We start from the raw sequence: 23,576 nt of genomic DNA, 5'->3' as shown, positions 1-23,576 counted from the left end.
CTTTAAGTGCTAAAAGTGATTATTTTGGGGTGATGTTTTAATTTTTATTCTTTTTGGCTTATAACTGTGTTTTCTCATTCTCTACAACAACAGGTAGTATGTTGTAATAGAAAAATCCATTGTGGTCAGTGATAACTTCTGCCGGTTCCTGGGCACAGGTGACATCACTATTAGTGCCGTTCCTTCCTCCCTACTGCTGATAAGGAAACAGGGGCAGGAATAATACTAATAATTTGTGCTACTTTTTCTGCATACCCTTGGCCTTATTCTGGGCTACTGAGCTGAGAGGTTGTCTGAGGCTGGAGCTCTACTGTCTGAATCCAGGGGCAGAAATAACTGAGGGCTCTTTTATGGCATCCACCTGGAGGCTGCCTGCAGGCTTGGGTTGCTAAGTGCATTGCTTAATTTAGAAGCGCCTTTTATCCTGGCTGTCTTGACCAGTCAAAGTTGTGGTCACTGTTTTCAACAAGGACCGGGAAAGAAAGGGTGGAATTAATTAAACCTAGAGGAAGGGACTTTGAAGGGCGGAGCTAAGGTCAAAGAAAGAACCCTTTAAATAAAGGGCCCACACTGGCTGCCAGGGAGTGCGCAGGACCGGCAAGAGGGAAGCTGGGCTGCTCCACGCCTTTCACGCCTTCCACCTCTTGCGTGTCCATCTGTGAGAAGGAGCCAGAGCCCAAGGGAGATGATGGAGCCTGAGGAGTACAGAGAGAGAGGTGAGCGACAGGCATCCCTGGCCCTCTTCCCTGCTGCTACTTCTGCAGGAACAGCTGCTGGTGGGTGGCCCTTAGATTTTGGGGTGACATTTGACCGGAGCATTAGAATTGCCTTCTGAGAGTTGGAAACAGCAACACTTTATTTTTTTTCTGCAAAAGGGATGTGGGATCAGAGTGTAAAACTTTTTTGAACCACTCTTTCATTCTCTCTCTCGTATACCCACTTTCACATACGTCCACACTACCGTGCCTTGCTTTTCCTCCTCACTTTCCCACAAAATAGAGGATTTGGATTCCTGAGCCACTAAATGGGAAAAGGGGATTGTTCATATTCTGAAATAGAAAAAAATGTTCTCAGTATTCTCTGATCACTGCAAATCTTTTCTTTCTTAACATTCATTCCTTCATGTGTGAACCTATCAGGAGCGTTCTTTCATTTAGTCATTTATTTCATAAATATTTAGTAGGTGCCTACTCTGTATCAGGCAAAACCAAGTGGTTATCCAGTTTCCAGACATGGCTCTCCCTTAGCAGGAAAGTAGGTAGTTGCTTAAAAGAGAATCTTGAATGTCTTTATTTCTACAATTTTTTATATCCTCCTACTCACTAATTAGTGTGCATTAGCTTCTTCTGTTGCTTTCCTAAGGCACTGTCAGCTGAGAGCAGGTTCCTGTAGATAGTCATCCTCTGAGTAGAACACAAGTACATTTAGCACTGTTGCTGGACCTGTGGAGGGTTAGGTTTAGAGCTCTCAGATCTCTGGTGGGGCCCTGCTGGAGAAGCACCAGGATGTGAGAGGGCTGAAGGGGAGCAGAAGGAAGACAGAATGGTGTGGAAATCTACCTTTGTCTCATCAGTGTTGTCTGGGGCTGGTTCTGTTCTTAAGAACTTTGCATAAGCTGATGCAGAGCGGAGAAATTGAGTTCCCTCTCCTAGGTAAAAGCACCTCAGGAAGTACTAAGGAATGGATATTGAGACAGACAAAGAAATACGTACACACACACACACAGCAACAGAGGCACTGAAGACTGCAACCTGAAAGAATAAATAATTTGCAATAGTTTCAGAGTGTTCGGCTTGACTTTTTTTCCTTCCTTATTCATATGTCCATTCACTTGATACATTTTTTTTTTTAGCATCTAAAAAATATCCTAAGCACTGAGGTGTTGATAGAGGCAGCAGGGAGGGAGAGAAAGTCGTTAAGATTTGGTGCCACATTTCCCAGGCCAGGGCAGGGGGCTTGGTCTGGACCCATGGTTGTGCTTTAGGAATTCCGTGAGCCTCAGAAATTATACACAAAGTTCTGTGTATATGTAAGCCTACAGTTTTAATCAGATTCTTGAATTTAAGTCCTCATATGAGTCCAAAAAAGATGAATAATAACGGATTCAATGGGAATGGTGAAAAAATAGATTTTTTTGTCCTTTATTGGAACTGGGCATGGAATCTTTCCATCTGTGCTAACAGATATAACTGGTGGGTGTGTGTGTAACACTTTTTGGATACAAAGAGCTATAGAGTTTCTACTGAACCTATAAAGTAGTTAATAGATGTCCTGTTTCTGAGAAGGAAAGAAAGGTAGGAGAGACAATCAAAATTGAAGTGGAAAAAGGAAGGGGAAAGAAAATGAAACGTTTCACTTTGGTGCTAGAGTTTTGTGCTTTGGAGATTTTCCCTCTTGTTCATTTGCTCACTCAGAATTTCCCTCCATCATTCATTCACTCCCTTACTCTTTTTTTAAATTCTGAAGATAAGGTTGTGCAGGGGATCAGATCCTACCCTCGGCCCATGAATCTGTCTCTTTTTTTGTGTTTTTGGGTCCAGGCTGGAGTGCAGTGGTGCGATCTTGACTCACTGCAACCTCCATCTCCCAGGTTCAAGCGATTCTCCTGCCTCAGCCTCCCGAGTAGCTGGGATTACAGGCGCCTGCCACCATGCTTGGCTAATTTTTTTGTATTTTTAGAAGAGAGGGGTTTCACTGTGTTAGCCAGGATGGTCTCGATCTCCTGACCTAGTGATCCACCTGCCTCAGCCTCCCAAAGTGCTGGGATTATAGGCATGAGCCACCGTGCCCGGCCAAATCCATCTCCTTCTTTACCAAGTCTCTTGGCCTGGACCTGAGAGGGATGGGCACAAATTGGTCAGGCCCAGTCAGGGGACTTCAGCCTGATTTCTCTGTGTCACTTCTAGGGAGAGAGATGGTGGATTACATCTGCCAGTACCTGAGCACTGTGCGGGAGAGACGTGTGACGCCAGACGTGCAGCCCGGCTACCTGCGAGCCCAGCTGCCTGAGAGTGCTCCTGAGGACCCCGACAGCTGGGACAACATCTTTGGGGACATTGAACGAATCATCATGCCTGGGGTGAGACACAGTGACCACAAGGGCAGATCTGGATTTCAGGGCACAGAAGGGTGGGTGGTTGGCCTGAAGAAAGGCCTGCTTTGTGTCAGCTTGGGATGAGAATGCATCCTTCAGCCACTTGGCCACCAATACCCCAGCCCATCTGCGAGGCGTGTGGAGGGCAGGACTTTGACTGGTATTAGCTTTCTTTTTCTTTTTTTTTCCAAGTTGTGCCATGGCAAGAGGTTTATGATGCCAGGGCAGGGCTGGCCAGAACACCTGCATTCCAGAGCACAGTCTGGCAGAAGTGTGGAAGTCTAATGGGATGGGTGGAGAAGAGAACATTTTGTCCGAGGGGAAAGGACAACTGTGGGTGGTAAGACAGCGGAGAGGAAGCTGGTGGTAGTGCCTGGCCCTGACGACGGAGCCAGGGACTCTTCTATACAGTGTCTGAGACCACACCAAAGAGAAGGAAGGAAGTGGGGAACACATCCCCGCGAGGACACTCTGGTGACCAGGTTGCATTGGTCCAGGAAACTGAGTGGGCCCCAGCAACCCCTCCTGTCACCTCTGAGGTCTGGTGATTGAGCTGCTTTTCAAGAGCAAGAAGGGCTTTCCCTGAATCATTGATACTTTCCATGACGGAGGGTGCAGCCGGGGTAGTGCTGGTGGGGCCAGGAAGCTGATGGAAGCTGGCTGACGCATGGGCTTGAGCTGGAGCCTGCCTTGATGGGTGGTGATGACACCCCCGGCCAGCGGCGGTGAGGAGCTCTGCCATGTGCTCACGCTAAAGTAGCATCGACTCCCTTCCTGTGGCGGGGCTCCCTGCCAAGTGCCAGCTCTGTGCTGGCCACATTACATGCTCTCTCATTTAATCTTCCCAGTGGCCCTGTTTTACAGATGAGGAAGCTACTGATGCTCAGAGAAGTTAACAGTCTTGCCCAAAGTCACAGAATTAGTACCTGGTAGATCCAGGATTTTAACCTAGACCAGTCTTACTTCACAGGCTCTGCCGTTTCTCCTACCCTCTGTCACCTCTACTGGTGAGTGCCTGAGTGTGCCTGGCTAAGCCTGGGCCCCTAGCATTGCCTCTCTGGTTCCGCACCCCCACACAGGCTGCGTCCTCCCTCTACCCGCTTAGGGCATTTGTGTTCTGAACCAAACGTGTTTAGAGGCTCTTCCTGAGGCCAGCTTGAGGTTTGCCTTCATCATTGCCAAAGAACTTTTGACTTAAATGTGACAAAAAGGCCAGGCGTGGTGGCTCACGCCTGTAATCCCAGCACTTTGGGAGGCCGAGGCAGGAGGATCACCTGAGGTTGGGAATTTGAGACCAACCTGACCAACATGAAGAAACCCCATCTCTACTAAAAATACAAAATTAGCTGGGTGTGGTGGCGCATGCCTGTAATCTCAGCTACTTGGGAGGCTGAGGTAGGAGAATCGCTTGAACCCAGGAGGAGGAGGTTGTGGTGAGCTGAGATAGCACCATTGCACTCCAGCCTGGGCAACAAGAGCGAAACTCCATCTCAAAAAAAAAAAAAAAAAAAAAAGTGACAAAAATATGCTAGAGGCAGGGGTGAGAAAATACTCAAGCTCAGAAAGTGATGGCAATTTTGATTTTTTTTTTTTAAAGCAACAGAAACAAGGTCTCACTATGTTGCCCAAGTTGGTCTCCAATTCCTGGGCTCAAATGATCCTCCCGCCTCGGCCTTCCAAAGTGCTGGGATGAGAGGCCTAAGCCACTGCGCCTGGCCATGAAGGCAATTTCATATAAAGCCATTCATCTCTTTGACCATTCAGCCTGTTTCACAAGCATCTTTTGAAAATGTCAGTATCAGTAAGGCTTACGGAGGCTAGATCCTGATAAGATTATCTCCTGGATTTTATTCTGTAAAATGTAATCTGCTGAGGGGCTAACTGTAATCTGGGAGTGAGACTGAAAGCAACTGTCGGAAGAGGTGGAAATGAGCTGATTCATTTGATTGAAAGGAATTCCAGCAGTTGCTGTGGGTGTGGTCAGTGAGGCTCATTTCTAGAAAGGGAGGTCTGTTTGTTTTTGATAAGGGCTCTTCTGGCTTATTTTATCTTATTTATCTTACGAGAACAGACTATTGTCTCTTGATAGGGCTAGGAGGTAGAAGCCCTTGTCTGGGGTTTCCAAAATACTGTCACTAAACACAGTGATAATAAGGGTCAAATCTCTCAACTCATCTCTCAGGCCACACCAGCCTCCGAGAGCTGGCCTGAAAGCAGTTGGCCCTTTGCTTACTCATTTTGCTCAGTGCCTCATTGAGAACTGAATTAGTTTTTCTCTTCCTGCCACCACCTAGAAAATAAGAGAAGAAAAACTCTCTTTCCCCTTTAATTCCAACCCTGGTTAGACAATCCTCATTTACTTTTCATGAGAGAGGGAGGGCATTCCCATGGAAAAAGTCAGGACACCACCCTGCTCAGGTGTCTGGGCTTCTGTCTCATTGCAGTCACCTGTCCGTATGGGGTATGTGTGACCACAGGGATGTTGCTTCTCTCTGCCACCCCAGTTCTCACCTGTAAAACAGAGATAATGCGTAGGCCCCACCCCATAAGGTCCTGTGAGAAGTAAGTAAGAGAAGGCATGGAGAGCAGGAGATGTGGTTATTACCAGTCATGAGTCTTGCATGGTGAAAATCGGAGGAAGAGGTTTGATTCTCTGAGTCAAGTCAGGATATGTGATGTGTCTGTCACCCACATGATTAGTTTACCGTTAACATTTCACACATTTCTTGCCCACGCCTCCACCCACACAGCAACCTTAGGAGACAGGATTTATTTTACAATGAGAAACTGAGGTTGAGGGAAGTGCAGGATAGGCTCCTGCTTTTAGGGGGTCTGTACTGTAAACGCTTTTTGAGACCTCCTCTTGAAAAACAAAAAAGAATGAGGCTGGGCATGGTGGTGCACACCTGTAATCCCAGCACTTTGGGAGGCTGAGGCGGGCAGATCACAAGGTCAGGAGTTTGAGACCAGCCTGGCCAGCATAGTGAAACCCTGTCTCTGTTAAAAATATGAAAACATTAGCCAGGCATGGTGGCGGGCACCTGTAATCCCAGCTACTTGGGAGGCTGAAGCAGGAGAATTGCTTGAACCCGGGAGGCGGGGGTTGCAGTGAGTCGAGATGGTGCCATCGCACTCCAGCCCTGGTGACAGTGTGAGAATCTGTCTCAGAAAAAAGAAAGAATCTTAAAAGAGACCCCTGCAAACATGGTATGTTGGAGCTTAAGTTCATTAGCTTCATGGTAAATCTACACAGTCATACAGCTGGTTAGGGACCAAGGTGGGATGGGAACTTGTGTCCTTGGACTTAATTCTTATGCTCCTTATACTACACATGTTGTCCAGGACAAGGCCCTTGTTCTTCAAGGACTCTGAGTATTTGTGCACGGTAAAGAACAGGATGATGTTCTAAGAGGTTATCAAATGAGTCCTCAGTAGAGTGAAACATCTAGAATGATAGTGTTCCATCGCTCAGGGAAGGGATCGAAGGGAGCTGTAGGAGCTAGGGGAGAGTTCGAGCAGGAAATGAATATTTAGTAGCTTTCTAAAAACTGGCAGGTTTTGGAAGGTCATGTCTTTACGGCGAGTGCCTCTGTATCAGGGGACACAGCATTGCTCAAAGACATAAATGCAGGAAGGAACAGGGCATGCTTGCAGAGCAGTGAGATGAGGAGAGATTAGATAATCCATGAGGCAGATGAACCACTGGGGCTGCTTCTGAGTTCTGATGGGGGGCCCTCCCTGCCCACTCAGCTCCTCCTTACATCCGGGTTTGATTGTGGGCTCAGAGCTTAGCCTGGAGGTTGGCCTCCAATATGCTTGGTCTGGGCTCTCCTCTCTACCGTCTCCTCTCCTCACTACATTCCCAATGTGATGCTTAAGGACAGCTTTGAACCTATTCACGCTGACCCTCTGAGCTGCATGCCCAGAGAGCTCAGTGCTCCATAAAACAAAAGGTGCCTTTTGCAAGAAACTGGATGAAACAAGCAGTCTACTTTTCTAGAGTTCACAGTCTGTCCTTCCTTTTATTCCTGGGCAGGGGCGGTATGAGCGGTAAGTATTGGGGACTAATGTGAATACCACTCAGAATCCCACAACTGGATTACTTTAGTGACTTTCCTTTTGCATTTTCCCCTCTGGACTTTGCATATATGAAAAGGCTCCACTGATGATCTAGCATAGGACATGAGCCATGTGAGTGGCAAGAACACCAGTTAACAAGTCGGATTTTCATGGAGTTGTGTCACTTATTTCTGCTTAAAAGTGTCAGCCCATCTCTAGAGTGACACTTCACCTTGCCAGAGATGGTTTCTGGAGAAAGCAAGCCTCCTGGTGCCAACTGTGTGCATGCTCTGCCTCCAGGTGGTACATTGGCAGAGCCCCCATATGCACGCCTACTACCCAGCCCTCACCTCTTGGCCCTCCCTGCTAGGAGACATGCTGGCTGATGCCATCAACTGCTTGGGATTCACTTGGGTGAGTAGCAATGGCTGTAACTACTGGCAATGGGGAACGTAGCAGGGAGTGGCATCCTAGGGCAGACATATTTTGCCTTTCTTTCTGAATATGGCTCCACAATAAATATTAACAATGGCTACATTATTTAAGCTTATGCTTTATTTTAATTTTCTCATTGCATCCTTTAACCCTATGGAATCACAAGTATTGGTCTCATTGCGTAGGTGAGGAAATCGAGGCTTAAGCAACTTATCTCCCCCAGATCACACAGCTCATAGAGACACAGATAAGATTTGGATATAGATCCGGTTATTGCCACAGTTTGTGACCTTAACTAAGCAATTTGATGCCTGTTGGGTCGCCACTTCCTCTGTGCTCTTGTATTTGAGTAGCTGGAGATACGTCCTAAGACTTCCCTTAATAACCCCTTAGGCACCACTCAGCTTTAAATGGTGCCAAAAAGCCTTCTAGAACATCTTTTTATTTTAAGCCTGAACTCTTATGGGTGTGTGGGTGGGAGGGCAGGGGTATTCATATCTTTTCTAGGAAAGAGTACGTTCTTAGTCCTAAAACTTCCCCCTGGGCATTTGAGGACTTCTCAGCTATGTATTTTAGGGACTTGGAAAACCAAATCCAAGCCAACAATTTCTAGGGCTATTTCTCCATAGAGCCTTGGAGAATTCGCCTCATTGAGGGCAGCATGAATCCAAAACCCCACATTATTTTCTCTTTTTGATTGACAGAGTGTGGACCGGGAGAGAGGCACATAGCCTAACATTGATCCCTTTTCCAGAAAGGTTCCCATTGCCACCATCAGGGGCAGACATGTTTCTGGAGCTCGTGGGGGCACCTCAGTGCCCTGGGGCTGTGCAGTTTGAAGTTCCTTTTCCTTTCTCAGGCATCCAGCCCTGCGTGTACAGAGCTAGAGATGAACGTCATGGACTGGCTGGCAAAAATGCTGGGACTTCCAGAGCACTTCTTGCACTACCACCCCAGCAGCCAGGGCGGAGGCGTCCTGCAGGTACTTCCCTTGGCAAAGCTTCGCCTAGCATGGGGGCTCAGTAGTGAAAGACAAGCCAAACCCTAACCTGGCAATTCTCCCGTTTTCCATGGAGTTTCCCCCACGTTACCACACCATCATCACCAACACCACCATCATCACAGCTTCCACCTCTACTCCCACCTCAGCTTCTGCTTCATTCACATGTGCTGCTACTTCCTTTGAAAGAAATTAAAGAGCCAACACATGATCACATTTCCAGTATGACTTGATTCGGGTTTCTTAGTCTATAATCTGACAATTCCCTTTTGTTGTCCCATTTTGCATCTCACGGTGAAAGGGGAAAGGAGAAGGCAAGGGAGGACTTCTCTCTTTCTCCGTGCTAGGTTCAGGAGATCCCTTGCAGTGAGAGCAACTAACAGCATAAACTGATTAATGGCATTCTCTGACCCTATCTTTTGGATAGTTGTCAAATAATGGCTTTTCAAATATTTCTTTTTTTCAACTGTAGTGCCATGGAGTGGAGCTTTCTGGGTGCCTCCCAGAAAGCTTAGGTGCTTTTGCATCAGTGAGCTATGATTGCACCACTGCCCTTCAGCCTGGGCGACAGAGGAAGACCTTGTATCAAAAATAAAAAAATTGCCATGTCTCTCTGAGATGAGAGCCAGGAAGTTCACTGGGTCCTCTTGCTAGCTGAGTGACTCCCTCTCTCACTCCAGCCTTGCAGCCAGATTAAAATCTGAACCTCGGAAGAAAGACAAATTGCTGCATGTTGTGGACATTTTGGGTTGTCAGCAAATAGTTACAACTTCGGATATCATATTTGGGAGAACATGCTAAATGTCTATGGTGCATGACCTTGCTTTTCATCTAATTATCTCAGGAACCCTGTAGGTGAATAGTACCATTCCCCAATGTTTGAGACAAGAGCATTGAAGTTCAGAGAGATTAAATAACTTGCCCTAGCTTACACAGCTGAGAAGCAGAAGAATGAGGATTCAAACCCATGCCTGTCTAAATCCAAACCATGCTTTCTCCTGTATTGTCAGCCATGTGAACTTGAGTTCATCCCATCACCTCTCTGAACATCCCTCTCCTCATCTTAGTGTGACAAGAATCATAATTATCTCGAAGAGGTGTTGTGAGGAGCAAGTAGAATGCCAGAAAGTGTTTTGTAAACTAGGAATTGCAATACGATGGAAGGTGTTGTTACTATTATTATTATTTTTAAAAACAGGGCCTGGTTCTGTTGCCCAGGTTGGAGTGCAGTGGAGCCATCATGGCTCACTGTAGCCTTTACCTCCTGGGCCCAAGCAATCCTCCCACCTCAGCCTCCCGTGTAGGTGGGACTACAGGTGTGCACCACTAAACCTGGCTAATTTTTTTTCTTTAAGAGACAGGGTCTCACTATGTTGTCCAGGCTGGTCTCAAACTCCTGGACTCAAGGGATCCTCCCAAAGTGCTGGGATTACAGGCACAAGCCACTGCACCCAGCTGATTATTATTATTATTACATTATGTACCTCTTTACATAAGTAGCTTTCTTGTTATGGAGTAACTCCCAGACACTTAATATCTGTGGGATCTGGTCCACACCACTCTCCATGACAGTGTCTGCCAGGCCTTTTTAGCAGGATTCTATCAGCTATAGGTTACTTGAAGATTTCAAGAAGCAAAGACATCAAAGACTGGGTGAATGAATGATGAGGAACCATAAAGACCCCTGTGAAGTTTCTGAGGTGGCCCTGAAGATTTCCACAATCATGGCCAGAGCAAAATCTTACCCTGCCCTTGTTTGGATAATCTATACTTCCGTCCTGGGAAGCAGTTAAAGGGATGCTCTCCATTTCATAGACAGAAAAGAGTCTTCTGGAGGGGAAATGTTAGCCCAAGGTCACCAGAGCTATTGACAACTAAATGGGCCCAAGTCACCAGCCTCTCACACAGGCCAGGATCCTCTCTCCCTGGGGAATCGAACTCCATTTCCATTTGTGTAATAAACTGAGAGTTCTTCTTTTAAATATGTTTTACATGGGGAGCAAACACATCCAGGAGTGACAGAACATGCTCTTTTCGGTTTCTGTGGCCTCTGTAATAGAGAGGGTGGTATTAGGTGCAAGCTTATTTTAGAAGGCAGAATAGGAATGCAAGTTTGGGAGGGAGATAGGCACCTTGGGCAGGAGGAGCTGTGTATTTCCTTCTGTGAATAGCTATGACACACACACACACACACACACACACACACACACACACACACAGAGAGAGAGAGAGAGACAGAGAGAGAGAGAGAAACAACTATAAAACCTGAGGAAATTTGGCAAGAGAACACAGAAAGGCTGCCATGGTAATCCTTTTCCCCTGCAGAGCACAGTCAGTGAATCCACTTTGATTGCCCTGCTGGCAGCAAGGAAGAACAAAATCCTGGAAATGAAAACGTCTGAGCCCGATGCTGATGAGTCCTGCTTGAATGCCCGACTCGTGGCCTATGCCTCTGACCAGGTGAGTTGCCCGACACAGGACAGCCCTTCGGGTTGGTGCTTGGCTTCTGGAATCTTGGTCCCTGAGCAATTTTTTTCTAGATGTGAGTACGCTGGGGTTCTGGGCGGCTCAGACCTGGGAGCTTGTCTCCAGCAACTGTAGGGAAGACAAGCTTCCAATGATCGTATTCGGTTCCCCGAGTCTTAGGCTTCAGCAGTTTCTGGGGAGTGATCATTCCAGGACGACTCTTGCTGACAGGTTTCTGTGGCGCTTCTAGGCTCACTCCTCCGTGGAGAAGGCTGGTTTGATATCCCTTGTGAAGATGAAATTTCTGCCTGTGGATGACAATTTCTCACTCCGAGGGGAAGCTCTTCAGAAGGCCATCGAGGAAGACAAGCAGCGGGGCTTGGTGCCTGTCTTTGTAAGTCAGGATGTGTGCCTGAGCTTAGAATGATAGAACTTGGATGTGAGGAAGGAATTTTGGCAGAATTCAGGTAAGTAACATCCTGCACACAAAAGCAGAAAGGTCCTCCCATACAGTATTTTACACATCATGAGGTGCTATCCATAGATGTGTTGTGGAATACATTTTGTGGGTCATAACCAGCATTAAAAAGAAATATAGTATAAAATATTAGAGTGCACACATATAGCCAGAGTATATATTGTTTTATGAAACTTTTTTTTCAAATACACATGTATACATGTACTAGATTGTTATATAAAATGTGTTTCTTACGAGCCATGGTAAAACACAGTCTGAAATATACACTGTTCTGGTGGGATGGATGGGAGAAGATCACATGTGTGGTGAAATCTTAGGCCAAATGTGTCACACGAGCCCACCCTCCTATGTTAACTTGCCTTCATTTTCCCCTAGGTCTGTGCAACACTAGGGACCACTGGGGTCTGTGCTTTTGACTGTCTGTCAGAGCTGGGCCCCATCTGTAAGTATCTTCCCTCTCTGGCTAGGAAGACTAGGAATACATTTTTAAATGTCTCCTAAAGCAAGAACCTAAGACTAGCTCTATGGGATTATTCTGTTCCTCTTTGGTCAATGCAGAGACACGGGAAGAACCACCAAAGGTCATGAGGCTGTCTTCCAGGGATCCCTGGACATTGCCTTTCCCAGTGGTGTGACAAGAGTTAGAGGTGCCCTAACTGTCCTAGGAGGTGACAGTAGGAGAGGCTTTGGTTTTCTCATCCTCTTACTCGTATGTTGAACTTTATTTAATGCAGGCTATATCCAAAATACAGTGTGAATTAGGTTAGAATAGAAATGCTTTCTATTCTAGCTTCAGAAAAGGAAAAGGGTAGGGTAGGGGAAATCATGGGAGAGATTAAAGGCAGAGAGGAAACCCAGACGGGACTGTTGAACCCCCAAGCAAGAAACCCTCTAACTTTTGTATTCGGTGCGCTAACATTGCTCTCTGTGCTGGTAGGAAATTGATTTCTGTGCCAGGATGTTCTAGGTTGAGGCCAAGAGGGTGCTGCCTCTTTACCCAGTGGAAGAAAAAGGCAAGGGTGAGGCTTTGTAGACTTTCCTGTTAGGAGGTAACGATGCCTCCTTCAGCCCCACTTCTTCAAACTGACTCCCCCTGCTCCCATCTCCACACCCCTCCATTTCTCATTTAGCCAAAGCACATCATCCTTGCAGCCCACCACTTAGCTTGGCCAGGTGAGAGACACCTTTCCCCACTTCATGCCTCCCCTCCAGCCAGGTGACGTTTGCCTCCTCAGGTGCCCGTGAGGGGCTGTGGCTCCACATCGATGCTGCTTATGCAGGCACTGCCTTCCTGTGCCCCGAGTTCCGGGGGTTCCTGAAGGGGATTGAGTATGCCGACTCCTTCACCTTTAATCCTTCCAAGTGGATGATGGTGCATTTTGACTGTACTGGGTTCTGGTGAGTGCAGCAGCCCAGCTCTGCGCATGCGGGAAAGCCTTGCCTCCTCTGGAGAGACCTCAGCCACTAATGCCCGTTTGGAAACCCACAGGGTCAAGGACAAGTACAAGCTTCAGCAGACCTTCAGTGTGAATCCCATCTACCTCAGGCATGCCAACTCAGGCGTGGCCACCGACTTCATGGTGAGTGACCAGGGACAGGCAGCCTAGTGGTCTCGGGCGTCTGACCCCGCAAAATCTGGACGGTGGCTCCCTTCAGAAGGCAGCACGCTATGAGCTCCTCTCAGAATATTGCCAATGCGTACCTTGGTTTCTAATTGTCCCGAAGTATATAGAATGAAACCCAGAAAATGGTTGAAAATGAGACCAGCCTTTGAGGCAGTGTGCACATTTCCTGAATATTTGTGGCATTTTTTTAATTCCCAGAAATGTTCCTCCTATCACAGGTGGACCAGTTCCTTCTGCCTCCATCTCGGGTCATCTTTTTTGTTTCCTACCCAGCAGCAGGGCAGGGTGGAGAATTTCCCTGGTGGGGAAAGAGCTTTCTTGCTGAAATCGCTTTTGTTTTTTCGTCCCTGACAGAGGCGCTGTGGGGCAGCTCTGTGGTAGTGACGGGCTGCCGGACTTGTGTGAGTTCTGGAAGCCTCTGAGCATTCCTGACTTCCCCAGCTGGCTGCACCTCAACTCTCTAACTCTCTCTCTCTCTTTTTTTCTCTCTCTCTTTTTCTTTTTTCTTTTTTTGAGACGGAGTCTCGCTCTGTCAACCAGGCTGGAGTGCAGCGGCGCCATCTTGGCTCACTGCAACCACCGCCTTCCGGATTCAAGCGATTCTCCTGCCTCAGCCTCCCGAGTATCTGGGACTACAGGCGTGAACCACCGCGCCTGGCAAACCTCAACTCTCTTGATCCCACATCCTCAGCCAGTATTTTGCCTTAGGGAAACGAGTTCTTACAAACTGACTCCGCAGTTTGAGGATGAGCCCTTCCTTTACTTGTAGGGGAGACAGGGATGTAAACGAATGTATTACACATTACCTGGCCAACGAAGGCAGCGGAGCAGAGCGGGGGCGAGCTTGGTTTGGAATTCCATTGCAGCAGCGGCCCTCTGGGAAACTAACTGGACCTCTCTGAGCCTCGCTTTCCTTATCTGTAAAACGAGAATAGTGGCGCTGATTCACAGGGTATTGTGAAGCTTAAATGGGAACACGTGTAGATCACTTAGCACAATAACCGTGTGGCAAGTGCTGGATACATGGTAGGCATAGTATTTCTGAAAGTTCTTCTTTGAAGCTGCAGAGATTTGTTATGACAGTGGGTAAACATGTAGGTGCTAAGGCCAGATGGCTTGTATTGGAGTCCTGGCTTTCTGTTTACTAACTTGTGTGACCTTGGACAAGTGACTTAAACTCTGTGTCCAGATTTCCTCTTGTGTCAAATGAGGCTGATGACCACAGTTCTGGCTTCTTAGGCTTGCTGTGAGGATTATACAAATTAATACACTGAAGCGCTGAGAGCAGTGTCTGACCCCCGTAAGTGTCCTTCCTTGTGAAGAGATGCTTTTATCTTCTTGGACAACTGAAGTGTCTTGCCCTTTTAGTCTTCAAATAATAGCTTCGTCATCACTTGATTATACTGGCTATTCTCCCTTGGACCAGCCCACACCCTCTTTAGATTTTTGAAGCTTTTGGATTAGAATTGCAGTGGTAAGCCTCATGGCTTACTGGTAGTGACAGAAGACCCTCTAGAGGTAAATAAAGAAAAATAATGGTTCTTTATCTCCACTGCTCTTTCTGGTGGGTTTTCAGAGATTTTTAATGAAAAATTAAAAAAATTCCAGAACAGCCCAAGGGTCAGATATCTTTAGGGATAACTGTGGGTTTGCTTCCTGAGTGTGAATTGATGCCCATTCTCCTACCAGTGTATTTGGGTCATCATAACTGAGGAGCATTATGTTCATCGTTGCCCTTTTGAATTTCATGTTACCCTTTAAATTCATTTACCACAGTGCCTCAGGACCTTCCCGGGGGTTCATTCCCAGGAGTATGGAGATTTTACAGTGCTCTCTCTCTTCCAGATAACTCATAAAAATGTTACAGTAAACTCTTCCCACCCCTGCTCTGGGGAACCTTATTATTTTTACCTCTCCACCCAGAAAGTGCTGCCTGACACTTACCCTTCCCCCCACCTTTAATCCTATGGATTTGATTTTCAAGTCCATGAAGAAACTCCTAGAAAAGTGAAGCTGCTATTTTTGTCATGATCCGGAGGGTCCTCATAACTACTCTCACATGGGCCCAATGTCCTTCCCACCCAGGTGGCTGCAGCTTCGAACAGAAGCTCGGTCTTGCTCTGAGAAGAGCCAAAAATAGCATCCCAGGAGAGAAGACTTAGGTGCTTAATCCCTGGGGCCCTGGAATCACCTAAAATCAGGGCTAGATTCTCTGACAGCAGAGAAGCTCCCTCTTTTCTGCCTCCCACTGGACAGAGAGCACCAGTGGAGGGAGCATTACCTTGACCTTGGCAGGGGAGCCCTGCAAAACCTTACAAGGACACAGAGGAGGCTGGGGATGCCTCAAGGTACACAGAAGAGTCCTGTCAGCCTTTGTATGTCCAGATTTTTTGATCCAACAGAAAATGTTGGCTAGAACCACTCTGCTGAGTCAGCATGGATCAGTTTTGGAATAGTGACAAGCAAAGGAACAACTGGGAATAAGGAAGATTGTGAAGAAGTCAGAATAAAATCACCTCTGCCTATCCTGGTTTATTTGCTGGTAAAATAAAGTAGCTCTTTCTCTATATGAAATAAATTGGCTATAACTATCTGGAAATCAGAACCTTTTAAGAGATGACCCTATCATCTGTTCATTATTCTCTTGGAGTGTCCACGGAAAAGAGGTGGAATTGACGCTTTCCCTGTTACAGCAATTTTGTTCCATTTTCAGGTTTTGATGCCCTCTGCTGGCACAAAGGCCACAAGCTGGTCCTCAGCACAACAGAGTTTTTTGCTTGGAAATCAAAGGCTTAGTACTTTTATGCTGGGGAAACTTTGTCCATCAACAAAGGGGTGATGTCCCAACTGTGCCTGGCTCAGGAAACTGGGGTGAAGGGTGAAGGTGAGGACATTTGTGAGGATTTGATAATCTTGTGCATGGGCAGATAAATACTCAGTGGGACAAACATTTATTTTTAGTCAACAGAAATTGTGGTAGAAACTTTCTGACATTTGAGGGAGACGTCATTAGAAACCACATGACTCATTATAATAACTGCAAATGTTTTCCAAATCCTCTGCTCTATTTTCAGATCTGAGAAATCAGTCTGAAATTAATTTGGAAATGTTCAGATTTGTGGTGGCTGCAACCTTGAACTTTAAGCTCTGTTGAATTTGGCCCCCAGGAGCAAAGGATCAATTTTCATCTAACAGAGGCAGAAGTTTCGTTGCTCATTTGAAATCTGACAGCTGGAGTGATGCCTCTCGGATCACACGAATCTCACAGGAAAATGAACAAGGCAGTGTGAGGTTAAATAGGGATCATCTTGGCTCTAGACAGAAATGCTACTGTGATTTGTAGCTCACATTTTAAAATAATCGAAATAGCCAACACCTACTGACAACTTCTTCTGAGGCTGTTGGTGTTCTTTGTCCTCACGCCACTTCCCCGGGAGGTACAATTGGTTCTTTATGTCCCGCACTGATGAGCCAGTGAGGTGGCACTACCCAAGGTCACACAGCTAGTAAGTGGCAGAGCTGGAAGCAAAACCTAGGTCTGCAGGACTCTATTGTCTGTGCTCTAACCACTATACTTTACACTATACTATACTTTGGGGGGGGATCAAAATAGGACTTTATTTTCTGCCATTCAAGGAATATAGATGCATTTAGAGTGAAAATGTATTGCCCTTATGTCGAGTTTCTGGGCTGGGATGAAATGTTTAAAGGAGCAATTTAAAGCAAAGTGCCCTTCTCATTGGTTCAGGGTAATGGACTTGATTTCCACTTGTCTGGCTCTCAGACAAGTGACTGTTGGCCACCTTCATCAGTGACTTGGTCACACGATGGGGCAACCGTTGGGAAGCTTGGCTTACCTCTTAGCAACAGCTTCCGGAGTCATGGTGACACCATTCATCCCTGGAGAGCTGGGCAGGCAACAGATAATGCCCAGAAATGCCCGAGGGAGTGGGGTGCCCTTGTCTCTAACCATGGGCACTGTGTTCCTTTGTTTCTAGCACTGGCAGATCCCCCTGAGCCGACGGTTTCGGTCTATTAAGCTCTGGTTCGTGATTCGGTCCTTCGGGGTGAAGAATCTTCAAGCACATGTCAGACATGTATGTAGCATGCCACTGTGGGGGCTGAGCCTGTGTTCCTCTGTTTTCTCATGGCGAGGAAAGCTGGTTTCTACTTTGCAGATCTGCCCAGGAGATTTGCGGTGTCTGGTTCAGGTGTCTGGGCCTGTTCCTCAGCTCCTGGGATTTGATTCTCTTTGTCAACCTGAGGAGCGCTGAGCACAACATGCCCCGAGGGCTGCTTGATGCCTGTCTTCTGCTGAGTGTCTCACTGTTCCCCTTTCTGTCACTGAGCACTGGGGAGGGATGGCCCCAGAGTCTGGTTTGCAGAGAAAGAAAGATAAAGTAAATCAAGGGGAAGTGTGTCTGCCCAGGGTAGGATCCTATCTGCTTTGGAATTACCTTGATGGTCACAGCTGGCTGAATATTTTAGCACTATTATGATTATGCCTTAAACAAAGCTCTCCTGGCTTGGACAGGTAGACCTACCAAGTCTGGAACAAACCTCCCTGCATTGACAGGCATTTATTGAAGCCCTGTTTGGCTTAATTTATTTCTATTCAATTCAGCAATTACAAAGGTATTGTGCTAAGAAAGGGACACAGAGGTAAATGAGACAGGCACAGCCTCTCTCCCATGTTCTTCATGGAAGAGGAGGGACGTAAGAACTCTGACCACTGGTAGTGGTCTCCCATTTCTACAAGAGCCCACATGCAAGGCAAAGCCATTGATAAAAGCGGCAGGGGAAGCTGGAGACACTATCCTTTCTGCCTATGTGTGCTTTGTCCTTCCACCTTGCCTCTAGGGAATTCCTTCTTGGTTAAACAAACACAAACCAAAATGAAGTGGTGGAAGCGGTAACTATGACTTTTTAAAACTTAAAAAAAAATTAATTATTATGCTTATGTAATAATTATGCATTTATTTATGGTGTATGTGTAAGGTTTTGATACAGGCCTACAAGGTACAGTGATCAAATTAGGGTAACTGGGTATCCAGACTCAACCATTTATCATTTCTTTGTGTTAGAAACATTCTAGTTCCATTCTTTTAGTTATTTTGAAATGTACAGCAAATTATAGTTAACTACAGTTACCTTATTGTGCCACCTAACCTTAGATCTATTTAATTGTATTTTTGCGCCCGTTAACTATCACCTTTTTATCCCCCTTTCCCCGCTACCCTTCCCAGCCTCTGCCAACCTTCATTCTATTGTGTGTGTCCACAAGCTCAGTTTGCTTGCTTCTTAACTCCCATGCTTGAGTGAGAACATGTGAAATTTGTCCTTCTGCGCCTGGCTTATTTTGCTTAACATAATATTCTCCAGTTTCATATGACTGGTTTTAATGTTGGTAATTTTACCTTTGTAATCACCACTGGTTGTTTACCAATGAGCAGCTGCCACCAACAATATTGAGGAACTTTAGGCACTTTGTACTATTTCTAGAAACTCAGACTCAAGACTGGAGGGTTGTGGGTGGGGAATGGTTGGTGGAGGTTACAAGTAATTAGGAAGATTTTTTTGCTTACAATTTGGGACTGGATATTCAATGTGCAGATCCTGACCAACCTCCCTTAGCACTTCTGTCTGCGAGTCAAACCCCTGAATTCCTATTAGCAACCCCATTGCCTACCATATATGCGGCCCACACTCCTGGGCCTGGCTTTCAAGGACTTGATGATCAGCTCCTACCCTAGCTTGGGCATTTCATCGACCCATCCAGACCCCATGCTCAGTCCATCTCTGCACCTTCGCCCGTGTCCTTCACCTGAATTGCCCTCTGCTTTCCAAATGTTGCGAATGGATTAAATTCTGCTTCCACCAGGAACTGTTCTGCCTATTCCATCTGTTCTGGTTTCTGCTTCATTAGCATTCCTATGATCACCTACTCAAACACCTTTACAAAACTGAGCTCAGAGTTCTTCCAATGTCCCACAATAGAAGAAATGGAATTAAAATAAAGTTATTTGATATGATTTACTTTTATCTCTTCAACTTGACTGTGATGATAATTATTAACACTTGTATAATGCCTTCAGTACAAAAATAAATTCTAGTTATTCACTAGATTTTTAGCACAGTGCTTGGGGTGGTCACTCTAATCTGACAAGGCTCAGAGGGAGCAAATTGCCCTGCTTGCGGGAAGAAGGCCTGGGACCTCCCCTGAAGCCTCCCAATTACGAATCTTTTCTTCATAGTTCTGGGCTGCTTTCTACTATGCTAAGCTCTTGGAAAGTTATATAAAATTAAATTTCATATTTCTCTGTTACAGAGAAGTGACTTAAGGAATGGAAATTTAGTTCTACCCTTTAGTATTTGGTGACCTTAGACAAATTACTTAACCTTTCTATATTTGTCTGCTTTATTTATTTATTTATTTATTGTTATTTATTTTTGAGATGCGGTGTCTGTTGCCCAGGCTGAAGTGCCGTGGTGCCATCAGAGCTCACTGCAGCCTTGACTTCCCCAGGCTCAGGTGATCTTCCCACCTCAGCCTCCTGAGTAGCTGGGACTACAGGCGCATACCATCATGCCTGGCTAATTTTTTGTATTTTTTGTACAGATGGGGTTTTGTCATGTTGCCCAGGTTGATCTCAAGCTCCTGGGCTCAAGCAATCTGCCTACCTTGGCCTCCCAAAGTGTTAGGATTACAGGCATGAGCCACCACCCCTGGCCATGCCTTCCTAATTTATAAAAATGAGAAAAGGATACTACCTCTCTCAAATTAAATGAGATAATATATATGCAGCCCTTAGCATAGGGTCTACCTACTACTCAGTTAAGTACTCAATGGGTTCTTCTTCCTGTTCTCCTTTTCTTCCCCTCCTTCATCATCTCCTTCTTCATCTAATTATAAGTTGTCATCATCATCACCATCATCACCATCATCATCTTCATCTCCTATCACCTACAATAGGGATTGGTAAACATTTCCTATAAAAAGCCAGATAGTAAATATTTTTGGCTTTGTGGGCCGTACTCTATTGTAATTACCTCTCTACTACAAAAGCTATCATAGACAATATGTAAGCAAATGGGAATGCTGTGTTCCAAAAAACTTTACAAGCACAGGTGGGGGCTATATTTGGCCATGACTGCACAGTGCCTGCCCTTGACCTAGAGCGGTGCAGGGCACTGGCAGCAGCTCTCTTTTCATGACCTGTAAAGTGGGGTTTTGGAGATGGCGGTGCTGCCTGTGCTCTGTGTTCTCCTCTCCCCTGACCTCTGCTTCTGTTGTTGCAAACAGCATGCGTTGTAGGAGGGATAAAAGCACAGTGGGAGGAGATCTCCCTGCTGTCACTTGTACCTTGGGAAAGTCACTTTCCCTTGGTTCCTTCCAAAAAATGGAAAGATTGAGCTGGGCACAGTGGCACAACCTGTAGTCCCAGCTACTTGGGAGGCTGAGGTGGGAAGCTCAGTTGAGCTCAGGAGTTCTGGGCTATGGTGTGCTATGCTGATTGAGTGTCCGCACTAAGTTCAGCATCAATATGGTGACTTCCCAGGACAAGGGATCACCAGGCTGCCTCAGGAGGGGTGAAGGGGCCCAGGTTAGAAATGGAGCAGGTCAAAACTCCTGTGCTATTTGAAACTGACCACGCAGGGGAGAAAGGGGCTCTGAGAAAGATTTGAAGAAACTCATTTCATCATGATCAAAAGACAGGATCAGGGCCAGACATGGTGGCTCATGTCAGTAATCCCAGCATTTTGGGAGGCCTAGGAAGGAGGATCGCTTAAGCCCAGGAGTTTGATACCAGGCTGAGCAACCTAGTGAGACCCCTGTCTTTACAAAAAAAATTAAAAAATTTAGCTGGGCATGGTGGTGCGTGCCTGTAGTCCTAGCTACTCAGGAGGTGAAGGTGGGAGGATTACTTGAGCACAGGAGGTCGAGGCTACAGTGAGCCGAGATTGTGCCACTGCACTCCAGCCTGGGCGACAGAGCGAGACTCTGTCTCAAAAAAAAAAAGAGGATCAGCTAACTCCCTTGCCCTCTCTTGAAATAGAGTAGCAAGTGTGAGAACTAATTGATATAATTACTTAGCAAATATTTTATTGAGCTCTTCTGGATGCTTGGAGAAATTTTTAAAAAGAAAAGAAAAGGCAAGTCCTGTTCTTGTTTAGTTAGTAATCCTAAGTTAAAAACCAAAAGCAAAAAACCCCAGGACATTTAAAAAGATGACATGAACTTCAGTGGAAGATTAATATAATACAAAGCCTTTAACATTTTAAAATTGTAACAAAATATACATAACATAAAATGTACCATTTTACTCATTTTTAAGTGCATGATTCAGTGGCATTAAGTATACTCACAATGTTGTGTGAGTTATTTCCAGAACTTTTTCATCATCCTGAGCAGAAACTCTGTATCCATTAACCAGGTCCAACACCTTTCCATGGTGGGTGGGGACAACATGTGAAAATATATTCTCTATGGAATGTCACAAACAGCGGATGAAAAGGGCATTTGGGGGTACAGGGTGAGAAGAGGTTTGAGAGGCAAGTGAAGCATGTAGGCTGAGGATGGGGCAGGGCCGCCATTAGCCCATATGGCAACTTTATGTGCCCTAGAAACAGGCATCTCTTCCTTTAGGCAGATGCAGCTTGCATGAGGCACCTGGCTGGGGATGCAGAGCATGGGCTGGGTTTTGGTCCTTACTTGCCCACTTGGCCAGTCCAGGAGCTGTGAAACCAGGAGTTGAGGTCAGGTTGCCTGGACTGCAAAGCACATGCCTTCTGGGTTCTGGGGCTGAGTTTAAAGAGGGCCCTGAGATGAATTCTTGAGGTGGATCTGATGTGACAGGAAACAGGGGGCCATTGGAGATTTTCCAGCTTGGAATATGAGCAAAATCAAATGGAGATGACAATGAGGCAGAAGCCGCTTAGGTCTCTGTGATGGGAAGGTGGCACTGGTTTAAAACTATTTAGCAGTATGAAAGTTTATGCATAGTTAGTCCCTTGTCCGATGGTGAATCTCAGTTCTCTTTATATTTGCAATTCCAGGGTACTGAAATGGCTAAATATTTTGAATCTCTGGTCAGAAATGACCCTTCCTTTGAAATTCCTGCCAAGAGGCACCTTGGCCTGGTGGTTTTTCGTCTAAAGGTAATACCATCTTCCAAGCCCCTCTGTGAATGATGTTATGTGGTGCTCCAGAGCCTCTCGGAAACACAAATGCTGGACTCTGGGAATGCTGACGGGGTGTGATGGAGACTTCTCTTTATTTTTCAAACAGGGTCCTAATTGTCTCACAGAAAATGTGTTAAAGGAAATAGCTAAAGCTGGCCATCTCTTCCTCATCCCGGCCACTATCCAGGACAAGTTAATCATCCGTTTCACTGTGACATCCCAGTTTACCACTAGGGATGACATCCTGAGAGACTGGAATCTCATTCGAGATGCTGCCGCTCTCATCCTGAGTCAGCACTGTACTTCCCAACCCAGCCCTCGGGTTGGGAACCTCATCCCCCAAATCAGGGGCACCAGAGCCTGGGCTGGTGGAACGTCCCTTCAGTCTGTCAGTGGGGCAGGAGATGATCCGGTCCAGGCCAGGAAGATCATCAAGCAGCCTCAGTGTGTGGGAGCCGGTCCCATGAGAAGGGAAAACGGCCGCCATCATGAAAGCCTGCCGGACCCAGTTGATGACTGCTTTTCAGAAGAGGCCCCGGATGCCACCAAGCACAAGCTGTCCTCCTTCCTGTTCAGTTACTTGTCTGTGCAGACTAAGAAGAAGACAGTGCGCTCCCTCAGCTGCAACAGCGTGCCAGTGAGTGCTCAGAAGCCACTGCCCACAGAGGCCTCTGTGAAGAATGGGGGCTCCTCCAGGGTCAGAATCTTTTCCAGGTTTCCAGAAGAGATGATGATGCTGAAGAAAAGTGCCTTCAAAAAACTCATCAAGTTCTACAGCGTCCCCAGCTTTCCTGAATGCGGCTCTCAGTGTGGGCTCCAGCTGCCCTGCTGCCCTCTGCAGGCCATGGTTTAGACCCAGGGTCTTCAGCCAGAGTCTGAGGATATACTTCAGGGACTCTGTGAACCCCTCACAGTTGTATGCCAACTTTGTGTGCTTACGTGTACATGCATTTTTCTTGGGGGCGAGTTCATAATTTTAATCACATTCTCACAGGGGTTCACAGCCCACGATGAGATACAAACGAAGAGTTGAAGCCAGGATGATCCAGATGGGCTCAGCAGGCTGGTCAGAGAAAAAGGGCTGAGGGTAGACAGGCAGCTTCTGTGGCTCAGCTTGTGACATGAAATATAACCTAGAAATAAATTATGTTTGTCCCTGAAACAAAACATATCCTGTGTCAATTAATTGGCTGCTGAAACATTGATTAACCAGTCTGGGAGCTTAAACGCATGTAC

At 46.3% G+C, this 23,576-nt stretch overlaps 1 protein-coding gene across 2 annotated transcripts; it reads left to right on the top strand.

The window, feature by feature from the left end:
• Positions 1-285: 285 nt before the first annotated feature.
• On the top strand, positions 286-23,500 carry HDC (histidine decarboxylase). 2 transcript variants are annotated; one of them, XM_011928604.1, is made up of 12 exons: positions 286-716; positions 2,907-3,079; positions 7,454-7,567; positions 8,448-8,570; positions 10,914-11,048; positions 11,305-11,448; positions 11,908-11,974; positions 12,768-12,930; positions 13,022-13,112; positions 17,156-17,254; positions 22,215-22,316; positions 22,447-23,500. In XM_011928604.1, the coding sequence occupies exons 1-12, from the start codon at positions 686-688 to the stop codon at positions 23,191-23,193; spliced, it is 1,989 nt and encodes a 662-aa protein (XP_011783994.1). In that variant the 5' UTR covers positions 286-685; the 3' UTR covers positions 23,194-23,500. The 2 variants fall into 2 exon arrangements, with proteins under 2 accessions (XP_011783994.1, XP_011783995.1); XM_011928605.1 differs by lacking the exon at positions 17,156-17,254.
• Positions 23,501-23,576: the final 76 nt, after the last annotated feature.

The sequence above is a fragment of the Colobus angolensis genome, unplaced genomic scaffold, assembly GCF_000951035.1.
Source record: "Colobus angolensis palliatus isolate OR3802 unplaced genomic scaffold, Cang.pa_1.0 Scaffold78, whole genome shotgun sequence".
Taxonomy (NCBI): Eukaryota; Metazoa; Chordata; class Mammalia; order Primates; family Cercopithecidae; genus Colobus; species Colobus angolensis.
This window is presented reverse-complemented; position numbering and strand designations above follow the sequence as displayed.

Coding starts and splice junctions, on each gene's coding strand:
- HDC (XM_011928604.1), top strand. CDS start 686: ATGATGGAGCCTGAGGAGTACAGAGAGAGAG. Junction 11,049..11,304: donor TGGCCTATGCCTCTGACCAG/GTGAGTTGCCCG, acceptor TGGCGCTTCTAG/GCTCACTCCTCCGTGGAGAA. Junction 22,317..22,446: donor TGGTGGTTTTTCGTCTAAAG/GTAATACCATCT, acceptor TTTTTCAAACAG/GGTCCTAATTGTCTCACAGA.